Source organism: Monopterus albus, unplaced genomic scaffold (assembly GCF_001952655.1).
Source record: "Monopterus albus unplaced genomic scaffold, M_albus_1.0 scaffold118.1, whole genome shotgun sequence".
Classification (NCBI taxonomy): Eukaryota; Metazoa; Chordata; class Actinopteri; order Synbranchiformes; family Synbranchidae; genus Monopterus; species Monopterus albus.
The window spans coordinates 1,016,659-1,028,787 of record NW_018127998.1 but is presented as its reverse complement, the minus strand read 5'-3'; the positions used below and the strand labels follow the sequence as shown (position 1 = coordinate 1,028,787).

General features: G+C 42.7%; 1 protein-coding gene across 5 annotated transcripts in view; it reads left to right on the top strand.

The window, feature by feature from the left end:
* magixb (MAGI family member, X-linked b) overlaps positions 1 to 11,229 on the top strand; it is a 39,023-nt gene extending 27,794 nt beyond the window's left edge. For 2 of the 5 annotated variants that reach the window (XM_020611802.1, XM_020611801.1), the window contains exons 11-17: positions 719 to 782; positions 885 to 1,298; positions 4,696 to 4,896; positions 4,976 to 5,052; positions 5,155 to 5,301; positions 6,406 to 6,544; positions 8,266 to 11,229. In XM_020611802.1, the coding sequence (XP_020467458.1) occupies positions 719 to 782; positions 885 to 1,298; positions 4,696 to 4,896; positions 4,976 to 5,052; positions 5,155 to 5,301; positions 6,406 to 6,544; positions 8,266 to 9,317 (2,094 nt within the window). In that variant the 3' untranslated portion in view covers positions 9,318 to 11,229. Of the gene's footprint in view, positions 1 to 718; positions 783 to 884; positions 1,299 to 4,695; positions 4,897 to 4,975; positions 5,053 to 5,154; positions 5,302 to 6,405; positions 6,545 to 7,695 lie in introns of all 5 variants that reach the window. The other 3 variants (XM_020611804.1, XM_020611805.1, XM_020611803.1) reach the window with 3 other exon arrangements.
* Positions 11,230 to 12,129: the final 900 nt, after the last annotated feature.

Here is a 12,129-nt window from a genome sequence, read left to right as displayed (position 1 = left end):
TATTGATATATTTTTTGCTATTTTGTGCTGAACATATCTGATATGAGATTTCCAGGAGAATTTGTCATCAACTATGACACCTAGAAATTTAATTTCATATACTCGTTCTATATTAGCTCCCCCAATTTTCAATTGAAGTTCATTATCTAGTCTATGATTCCCTAATTTAGTTTTATCCAAATTCAGAGATAGTATATTACTATCACACCATTTCTTTATCTGCTCAAGGTCCTGTGAAACCCGTCCAAAAAGTTGCTGTAGGTTTTCACCCGATGCCCATATGGTAGTGTCATCAGCAAACAAAACCACTTTCACTAAATCAGAAACCTTGCATATATCATTAATGTATAATATAAATAATTTAGGTCCCAAAACAGAACCCTGAGGCACTCCACATACAATATCCAGCTCACTCGATTGGTATTCACCCCACTTCACAAATTGACGCCTCTGTGTCAAATACCTTTTAAATTTTAGTGGCATAATTAGAGAAAAACAAAATAAGCATGATTTTGTGTAAAGGGATTTTGCTTTTCTCATTTTTTCCCCCCACTGGAACTCATTTTGCATCCCCTTATAATCATCCCACAACAAAATAGGTAAACACTGGCCTAGAACATGCAAATTACCAGTACGTTGCTTTAAATCAGTTTGAGAGGTGACGTCCAATATAACCATGCAGTTATAATTAACCAAAAATATACTTCTGTGTTCACAGGTACAAAAAGTTCTCCAGGAACACACCAAACAGGGAGAAGTCGTCTTACTGGTTTACAGAGGAGGTCAATTATTCACATTCATTGTAAAGAGTGATTTTTAGTAACTGACACATTTTTGTCACTGTGGCTAAATCACCTCACAGTTATTTTATCTCTCATTAACAGGTATCTATCATCCAACCACCTCTCCTGGCTCCGTTAAGAGACTCCCCTCACCTCTGCTCCACCCCCCTCCTCCACCTGTAGGCTCAGACAACTCCTCTGTGCTCCCCGAACCACTGCCTATGACCCGTATTTCAGTCAGTAGCCCTCCCTCCCCAGCCCTGACGTGTTGTTCATTGATCCAGAGCACTAGTTTCTTGGAGTCGATTCCAGTGACCCTGACAATGGAGCCCAAAGACTGGATCAGCACGGGCCTGGAGGATGAGGCGGGCAGTGTCACAGTGCCTGATTCAGTTCCTCAGAGGCAGGGTCATGAACGAACGCGGCCGCTCCAGGGATTTGAAGTGGAGTTGAGGAGAAAGCCAGCAGAGGGCTTTGGGTTTGTTATTGCTTCTCAGGATGTGGAGAATGGCAAAGGTGAGAGCCAACGAGTGACACATCGTAGATTACGCAGCATCAGTTAAATGTTTCTGTTCCAGGAGAACCATTTGGTTACCTGCCCACAAAAGCAGGTTTCATTTGGATGCCCTTGTGGACAGATGCACCATTAAGTAATGAGAGATTAAAAAGTGGTCACATGGCCACGTGCCACCAGATGAGTCATGATGCACTCTTTTCTGGTAAAAGGAGTTTTTTTCCAGGTTGGTTTTATTAGCATTGCTGAAGGAAATCAGTTTTGGCATCTACTGTTTTTAATGACTAGTTCAACATCGAGTGCATTTATGCAAAGATAAATGAAAATGTGTTACCCATGAGATGTTTGGGTCTAACAGCATTTCTTTTCATGAAACATCTTACCACAAAAATGAAAAAGTCCTTTACACAAAGCTGTATATCTGGAGCTCATCATTTCAACCTCTTTTCAATGTCATTGTTGACTGATGACTTAATTAAGTCACCTGGAAAAGCATTAACAAACAATAGCAGCATTTACTTTTGTGGTGCAAGTAACTAAATGTTGCTTCTCCAACCACAGAAGGATTTAAAAACAACCAGCAGTACTTTAACCTCTATTTTCTAACACACTGGAAGCTAGGTAAGAGACCTGAGTCTCTGGATGACCATTCTCTAATTTTATAGGGTCTTAAAATGTCTCATGTTTTGCTTTAGACATAAAAAACACAAGCATGTTTGTGCATTTGTTCCCTTATAAGACTTTCTTTCTGTTTATCTGCGTGTGAATTGCCTGCAGCTGTTCCTGTACCAGCACCTCTAAAGCTAACTAATTAGTACTTTACATATCTCATTTGTTGAAAATACACTTAGTAGTTTCTGTAGGGTTATGTGCTGGACTATTTCTTGGCTGGGTGCAATAACATCTTGAAGTTTCAGGTGCCTTATGACTTCATGGTGACATCAACACTCCAGGAAGTCACTACTTCTGGCAAAAAATAGTCTGGCACATAACCCTTCATAAACTACAGCAGGTCATTTTAACACCTAGGTTTTCGTGTTGATTCAACAAAGAAAATGTATGTATTAATTAGTAAGATTTAGAGGTGCTGGAAGGCAGATTTTGTGGCACAGAGCTGTTTCCCCCTGTTACGCTTAGCTAACAGGCTGCTGGCAGTAGCTTCATATATACCACACAGACATGAGAGTGATGTTGACCTTCTCAACTCTCTGCAAGAAAGCATATACCTTGTTTCTATAAGCACTTTATATGTGTCAGTGTCCTTTTTAATTTAACTTGTGACCTTTTGTGTAAAGTATCGTGTTATCATATCAGTAGTGTCTCTCTCTGTTCTGACAAAGAACACTGATGGTTTGTTTATGTTCTGTCCAGGAAGCAAATACATCCTGTTCATATTAGCTTTTTACTGTATTGTTTAATGAATAGTGGGTTAACCACAGTATTCCCATGATGCATTGCCCTCTCTCTCTCTCCCATGCCTTGTACTTGCTCTGTTCCAGTTTGATGCATTTTAATTTGCTTTATGGCCCGAGCGAACACATGTTTATGTTTTCATGGAGAGATTCAAGTTGTATTTGTCTGTGTGGTACGGAGACATTCCCTCCCTCCTCGAAGCTCCACCTCCACCGTGTCCTCATTCTCCCCTTCATTTCACTCCTTTTGACTCACAGAAAGAAGTCTCTCCATGTCTCCCTTGTCCTCTATCATGTCCTCTTCCAATCTCTTTCTTTCTCTTCCTCTCATCAGTCTTCCTTTCCACTGCTCTTCTCTCTCTTCCTCACAAGCTTCCGCCCACTGTCTTTCCCTCTCTCACACTCCCTTTTACTCTGCAGTAAAAATTGTCCAGTCTGTTTTTTTAGAAGATTAAAAACTCTCACTCTCTCTCTATCACTCCCTCCCTCCTGCCTCCTGCTCTCCCCCATCACTCTCTGGCTGCCTAAGAGAAATGCTACACAGAGGTGCAACAGAGGGGACAAGTCTGTGTTTTAGCCCCAGTTGACCGGTACATGTGGATCTCAGCACAGAATAGAGTAGAATTTTTTTTGTTGGTCCGTGTACACTGATCAGTGAGCCATGCTGGAGAGACTACAGTCGGCGCTGAAAACTGTGAAGGAGTCTAAACGTAAATATTTACTGCAATTTTAATTTTACGTTTATGGGGAGGAGACTGCTCCACATGCCACATTTAGCTTTGTCTGTGATGGTGATGGATGTTTTCAGGTCTGTGCTGCACTCTGACGTTTGCTCACTCGGATGTGCTGACTTTGCTGCTGTTGATGTCAGCTGATCAAACTGTGATAAAAGTGTATTATGGTTGCAGTTACACGTGCTGGTGATTGCAGAGACAACGACAGATGAAAGAAAACAGAACATGTTGTCGGACACAGCCAGGCTTAAAGCAGCAGATGACGTGATGTGGCGATGTGCTAATGGTCTGTGTGTTACAGTCAGATAGTAGCAGTGCTCCTGCCTCTGGTCTCCGACATGTAGTATGCATCTGCAGGCTGCTGTGGGAGTGTCTGCATGGGCCGATGCATCTGGGCTGCAGAGGGGGATGTTACAGTGGTGGGGACTGAGCAGTGATCAGTACAGCGCGTCAGAGGCTGGCTGGCTGCTGGGCATACCGCAGCGGGATTACTCTGGACAGGAGAACACAGCGAGCCAGAGGAAAAGACACTACAATATAAAGTAGTCCATTTGGATGCATCTGTTTGTGGTTTTAGCGCGTGTTTGTGCATGTGTGCCTGAGTACATCTGTCCTAATCCCTCTGCGTAGCTGTGTGTGTGTGTGTGTGTGTGTGTGTGTGTGTGTGTGGGACCACTGTTGATGTTAGACCACTGCGTTATGCATGATAAGAAGACTATTTGCAAAGCTGCCTTGGCTTTGGTTTGACCCGATTGCCGTTTCAGCTTGGCTCACCCAGATTAGGCCCAGAGCTTGTGCTCCATTACAGTTTGTTCTGGGAGAGAAAGACAAATCACTGGGCAGCAAAGAACAGCTCCCGATGGAGAGATGTGTCGACAGATGGAAAGATGAAGGAGAAGAGGAGAGTGTTTCAAGGAGACAGTGCAGGAGGTAGAAAGAAAGGTTTCTGTGGAAAGTAATTTGTAAAGGAAATTCTGCCAAAAACAATCCAAAGCTTAATTAGAGCTTGTTTTAGGAAATGTGGTACGCACATCAGTGATATAAATCTTCCTGCTTTTAAACTGATGTACATTTGACCCCTCTTATTACAAACTGCCTTCAATTAAAAGGACAGTTTTGAGGCTTGATGTAGTTTTGTGTTCCAGCTGCAACTTCACTCGTGTTTGATACGAGCTGCTCAACAACTAAATTGGGGAACAAGCCATTTAAGGTAGTAGTAAGCAACAGTTTGATGTCTTTTTTCCTCTCTGCAGCTGCTTCTCTTCTCCCTCATCGGTTTGTGACTGTCCGTCGAGGCAGCCCAGCAGCCAAGAGTGGGCAGATCCGGCCCGGAGATCGATTAGAGGCAGTAGAGGGACGCTCAGTGGTGTCTCTGCCTCATCGGGAGCTTGCACAGATACTGCGCCGAGTGGGGAATACTATACGCCTCACCGTTGTCCCTCGTCCCAGCACCTGTAAGCTTAGACCAAATAAATAATAATAAACAGCCTTCCTTAATTCATAGTCTGAACTCAAACTCTCTCTCTCGTCCAGACTCTTCAAGCCTTTCAGAAACAACTGAACATGACCCTGGTCAAAGAAGCAGAAAAGCTCTGAAGTCACGTCCAAAGGTAAGGGCACAATCGTCGGCTCATCCTATCCACTGCCAGGAAATGATTTTCTCAGGTGATTTATCAGCCTTTGTTCTCACCCTCTCTGCCGTTGTCTCCCAGCGTGACTCCAGGTATTACAGTGTAGACCTGGACCGTGGCCCCTCAGGCTTCGGTTTCAGCCTCCGAGGGGGCAGTGAGTACAACATGGGCCTCTACGTCCTGGGACTGATGGAGGGGGGGCCAGCCTCACACAGTCACAAAATGCAGGTGTGTATTTCACAGTTTGCCCATATACATCTATTACTCTTCATACTCTTTTACTTTAACTTATATCTGTTATTCTCTGCATTTGAGTGGCCCATGCATCTTCTCTGTCTCAGTGTTACTGCTCTGTGTATTTGTACACTTCCTTAAGCCTTTATTTGATTCATTCACATCAGTATTTCCAGCACACATTTGTTTCTATCAAGATTTATTAATAACAGGTAACTTGTAATGTAACATGTGCTTCTAAATACAAAAAACATGTAGCGCTATGATGTTTCTAAAAATGTGTTGTGATTAGTTTGTTGTTTTTTTTTTACTGAAACTGAAAACACAAGTTAAAGTTTTGAAAAAATGGTATGTATTCTTAAGTGTAAAGTGTGAGTTTACTCAGATAATGTGCTTCATCAGGACTTTGTGAAAGAGGTTTGACAAAATTTTATTGGTACTGGCCTGTTAACTTAAGTAAACAACCCAAACCAGTGAGAAAAGGTTAGACAGGAGTCTCCTGTGAAATAACTGCTGTAACGTTGGTAGAAACTTTAGGGTTCGTGGAGGAGCATGGTAAGAAGTGAACGTAAAGAGGCTGTTTGAATGTGTCCAGCTTTCGTTTATGACCCAGTACCTGCAAAATGTATTACACTTTGATCAAGGGTACTTTTTGATAAATGAACTAGCAAATGTTAGCATGCTAACACACTGAACTAAGATTGTGAACTTACTGTATATGCTGAATATCAATATGTGAGCACTGTCATTATGTGCAATTTGCCACGTTAGCATTTAGCTAAAGTCTCGGTTCCTATTTCACCAGTGAAGGTCTACCTGTCATTTGGTGACTTCAGTATAATTTTGACTTGACTTAATTGTTACAATACGGAAAAGGACAGATGTAAATAACAAAATGAATGATGGTTGAATGACATTTAGCTGTGATGCGTTCAGGGTTCTGGCTTTGTGCATTACTGATACTTTGTACATGCTTTTCCTATTATGACAAGTTCAAAAATCTGCTGTTAAAAAAAGACACATCTGAGTAACTGTTACAGCATCATTGTACTGAATGTTCTACTGTTTACAACTGCTTACAAAGTGTTGTTGCTGCAGGTGAGCGATCAGCTGGTGGAGATCAATGGGGACAGTACAGCCGGGATGACCCACAGCCAGGCTGTTGAACAGATCCGCAGGGGAGGCCATCGCATCCACCTGGTCCTCAAGAGAGGAAACGGCTACGTGCCTGACTATGGTAAGACACAGGTGCGGGGTCTGTGTATTATATGTGTTAAAATGTGTCAGATTTAAGACATAAAACATAAAAAAACAAGGAATCTACGCCTTTGACAGCTTCATGCTGAAGTGCGTTAGTCTTCTCATTAAACCGGCAATCGGGCGATGGCGGGGTACACCCTGGACAGGTCGCCAATCCATTGCAGGGCTAACACAGAGACGAACAACCACACACACGCACACACACACACACTCCTATGGGCAATTTAGAGACACCAATCAACCTAAGCTTCATGTCTTTGGACTGTGGGAGGAAGCCGGAGTACCCGGAGAGAACCCACGCAAGCACGGGAAGAACATGCAAACTCCACACAGAAAGGTCCCGGGTGGGGCCCGAACCCAGAACCTTCTCGCTGTGAGGCGTGATTACATTTAATTTCCATTTAAGACATGAATGCTTTATTAAGCACTAAAAGTCCATAAAAACAAATAAAAACACAATACAAATCAGTTAAAAAGAAGGTAAAAAAATATACAAAACACCCAAAGTACATCTCCAGTGCTGCCAGATGGAGGAGGAGCACCTCATGTCACTCAGGCTAAGCTCCACCAAATGCATAATTAAGACATTCTCAGAATCGGACAATCTGCACATAAAACCAAACATATAACTGAGCAGTATAAGAAGAAGTACAATAAGATTTAAACAACTAAAACTTCACAGCATCAGTGCAGTTCCCAACTGATGCAACACATCATCATTGTCACTAAGATTATTCCTAATAATGTGGCCCAGATACTAAAATGATAATTACCCAATCAAATGCTTTTGATGCATCAAGAAAAAAAACAGGGAAACTGTGTGTTTGACATGCATTTGTCTTTGGTCTGTGGTCTCCTCTCTTCTATTTCTGTGGCATTGATTCTAACTAAACTATTTTCTACCTTTTTACTCTTTCTGTTGGGGTACTTTCCTTTTTAACCCATCCACATTTCTGGTTAATTTGATCGTTTTTCCTTTTAACATACCCACCCTACATTTTCCCTCTCCACTGGGTCTGTCTCATTTCCCTCCCATTTTCCCCTCTTTGACACTTTCTCCCAAACATTTCTCTCCTTTCTGCTCCACTGCTTCCTTTCTCTTCTATTCCTCTCTTGTCTCTCTCTCAGTGGAGCTCTCCAGTTTGTCCCTATGTATGACCAACTCCAAGCTAGGCGAGCCCTGCTTCTATGTCATTGGACGGACAGAGAATACGCGGTTGGTAATGGTTCCTGTTAGTTCTCCCATTTTCTGTCTCTCTACATTGCTCTACTCAGTCATCACTGCTGTCTGCACCTGTAGTGAAGGAAGCCTGTGTGTTGGACCTTAATGTAGAAATGTGTATTATCCTTCTTGCCCAGTTTAGCTTCCCTCGAGCCTACCTCTGAACAGAATTTACAAGCTCCACAATTTGTTAGCAGAATAATTTAGCATAGAAAATTGCATACTGATAATCAGATATGTGTCGTATCTCTAATGAAGGGTTATGCAAAGGTTGCACTAAAGCAGAAAAGTAACTGTTGTTACACAAGCTGACCTAATGCACCTCTTACAGAAGTAGTCCCTGAATTTCAGAGCTCTTTAATAACAGGTTACGTAATGCTTTCTGCCAGAGATTTAGCTCTTTCTCTCTCTTACCGGCCTATTCATTTTGCACTCTCTTCCTCTCTGTTCTCCCTCCCCATGTAATGTGCATCCAGGCCGTAAGCACAGAATTGCCTCCCCCTCCCTGCTGCAGCACCCCAAGGAGCAGGGTTTGGTTGCAGTAGACTCCACTGGGTGGAGGGGGCGCAGCTCCAAGCAGAAAAGTAGAAGCAGGTCTTCAAGTCACATGAAAGGAAAAGAGCCAAGAAGGAGAAGACGACGACGACGAGCCTCAGGAGGAGAGAGGAGCCCGGGTTTACAGTCCCCCATCTCTGAGCAGGGAGCAAGATCTCAGGAAGCCAGGGGAAGGAGAAAAAGAGGGTTTCAGAGTTTACCTAGAGATGACCTCAGGAATTATGATGATAGTGACTTGGAGCAGGGAACAGAGAGTGGAAGAAATAGGGAGAGGGGGAGGAGTAGAAGGAGAGGGAGAAAAAGCAGGAGCGAGGAGAGGGTGAAGACCACAGAGGGTGAGGAGGAGTCTGTAGGACCTGCTGATGAGAAGAGGGTGGAAGAAAGGGCTGAGGAGGTGCAGCAAGGAGTGAATGTAGAGAGAGAAGAGAGTATTATCCTACCCATTCCAAGTCCAAATCGAAAGCTTCCCAGACCCAACCAGAAGTTGGAGGTGACGTCTGTTGTAAACTGGGACATAGCAGCAGAGTACAGGGAACTGAGGAAAGAGATGGAGCCGGACAGTGAGCAGGAGCCGGACAGGTCATGGGATAGTGACCGAGGTGAAATTATAGAGACAGGGCTGAATGATGATGAGAGAGGCGATGGCGCACAGAGCAGGTACATCGAGAGGCCTTTACCAAGTGTGATAGATCTAGTGTCACAGATAAGGAACTTCTCCTTCCTCTCCCCAGCACTGTCCATAGAGCAGCTGGTGGACAGTGAGTCAGAGCCTGAAGGCAGCCAGTCTGACAGCAGCGTGTCCGCTGACACTGTCTCAAGCCTTTCTCTGCCTGCCATTGAAGAGGGCGAGCACAGGGCGGCAGCACTGCCAGGCCCTTGGCTCAAACCCAGCCAGCAGGGGGCGGCTCAGGTTCTAGAGGGGAGCAGGCGGACAGGGCCAGGGGAGGGAGAAGCGCTGTCTCGTGACTTTTGACAGGATAGAGCATGCAGCAGCTGAATGATACTGTATCAGATCCTGCTACACTGTTAGACCTTGACTCGATTTCTGCAGCTACCCACACTACCAACATTTCCTCTAAGCCACTTTGATATCTCCAGTAGTATGAAGTCATATTCTTTGTGCCTTTTTACTGTTGACTTCTGGCTGGTGTTAAATATCAATGTCACATTTTAACTCACCATCATTTCTTTTTTGCTGGTCAAACAGCAATGACTTGTCTTTGTTTCTGAGATACTCTCTTCATATTGGACTCCCCTCATTAACATTTGATAGACGTTTCCAGGACAACAAGGTATTTCTCTCACTCACTTTACTGCTTCTCTTTGGCTACTTCACCAGTGTCGTGTCCCCCCCCCACTGTAAAAAGACTGCATAGACATTCACTTATACCTCATGAAGATACTAAGCAATAATAATCAATGCAACTATCCAAGACTATCAGCCATCATGTCCACTGCACCACAGCGGAAACAGTGTAACATGTTTGTTCCTTATCGTCTTTGTCTTATGTGGACACTTGCAACGACTTGTAATGTTGTTATGTATAACTGAATATTTGATTGCGATAATGCAAATCCCTTTTGACAGCAGGTGTGAAATCTATACTCTGTAAATATTTGTAGAGAAATAAATGAACCTATTGTAAATACTAAGCTAACTGGAGCCAAGCCCTGATTTGTATTACTGAAGTGTAATACATAATGATAAGTCTATATAGGCTAAATAAATATATGCAGTATATCTATACATTATACTCAACAGCTACCTGTTCATATGATCAGTTATTGTGTGATGAAAAATAATGTGAAAATTGGTATATACAGCTCAAAATGTAAACACAGTCTAACAACAATATTGTACCTGTCCTATTCATAAATGAATGTTTTGTAATGTTCTGCTTGAGTGTGGATTAGGATACTTGGTGGTACCCTACGTCAGACGTCAGCAAAAGATGCCAAAAATATGCATCCGGTGTGCATATTTCAAGTACTGTTAATATCGTGTATGTGAGGTTAGTACAAAACCACTGTCTGGAGTCTAGAGCGTGCTGTGCTCATTGTGCCACGTACAGTTGCCTTGGTAACATAAACTACTTTATCATAACCACAGATTTTTCTTACTGTGAAAACCCTTGCTCTGAGGTCTCTGATAAAAGAGGTGGGCAGGCCATTTAGTAATTTTAGTCATGCCAAAAAAGGGCCCCTGCTGTAATTCCACAAAAAATAATAAGTCTCTGCAGAATTTGAGCTCAGTGTTGAATCTGCAGTGCAAAATCACACACCATTTTATTTTCCTCTTTGTTTTATTTTTAATTCTGTTATGGAAAACCAGAAGCCAAGCTGAATGGATACTGTGAGATGTTATTTTTCTATGAAATTATCTTTTTTGAAATACTCAGGTTTTCAGATACTTTGCTCTAGATAGGCCATTAGGAGGCAACGCTGCAGAGGGACTTCATTTTCATAGGGCAGAGTGGATTATTTAAATGTTAACTCAGCATCACTTTTATTCTTAATGGCAGCACTTGGAGACACAGACTGTTAAACCTCTTTTTTACCAGTCCATAATTATCTAAAGGTCGACGCTCTAAGTGAAGCCATTCCTTCGTTTGTACCCATCACGAACAAACCATAAGACTGAAAAGAACTGCTTGGTGCGCTCTGCCCAGTTTTTTGCATTGCTGTGCTGCCCAGAAGTGGTAGTGCTGTGACCAACCCAACATACTGTAGCCTATTCCCCAAACAATAACCATAGAGAGTAGCTAGGTACTCGATGTCAGACTTATTTTATAATGTTTGCTAATGTTCTTTCTTTAGACTTTAATTTCCTAAGGGGTTATATGGCTGTAAACTGTAAACACATTCTCATAAAACTGCAAATAAAGTGCTGAAACTATTTCCTCGGTGGTCTGGCATGTCTATCTTTTATTGCTTTTTTTGAACACTGGAAGAGCCACAGTAATGGACAGCAGATGGCAGCAGAATTATAAACTACAGCAGATTTAGGGGACATGGGATTAGATGTTATGAAATCACACATCATTTTATTTTCCCCTTTTTCTTTTTAATTCTGTTATGGACAGCAGGAGCCAGGGTGAATGGATACTGTGAAAGGTTATTTTTGAAATACTCCGGTTTCAGATTTTTGCTCTCGCAGAATATTTCACAAGACAATAAAATGTGTACAACACTAAGATGAGAGGAAAAACATATGATCACTTCCGAGAGATCAGTTATTTACCCTGCATTTTGCGTTTCCCAAGTGTAATATGAGTTTCTTATAGTGCACATCAGGAGCAGCCTCCTGTGTGAGGTTATACACAGAGAGAAGCGGGTGGATTTATAGCGTCTCTGTGCAGATATGATCACTTAAGTACTGCCACTAAAAATAACATGAGGCTCTGAGGCCTGTCTCTCTCTCTCTCCCGTGCTGTTCTAAGCCTCATCCTTCTGTTCAAGTCATAGCAGACGCAAAATAAAAAAAATAAAACACCAATCTTCTGTATCGCTGCAGAAATAAGAGCTCTGCTCTGGGTTCAGCTGCAGGAGAAGATCAACTTTAGAAGTGGACATCAACTGTTCAAACGACTTCAAATCAAGCTTTCGAATTTCGGTTGCAGAGACATGTTGCAGATGACTGCCCACACTAGAGGGGATTGTGTTGCAATGTGTAATTGTTTTCTACTCAGGATTCATAGGCGCTCAACAGGGTTCGTGGAGTGTGTGATGTTACCAAGACGCAAGTCTGGTTGTACCTTCAAAATAAAACATCGTCCGCTACACGT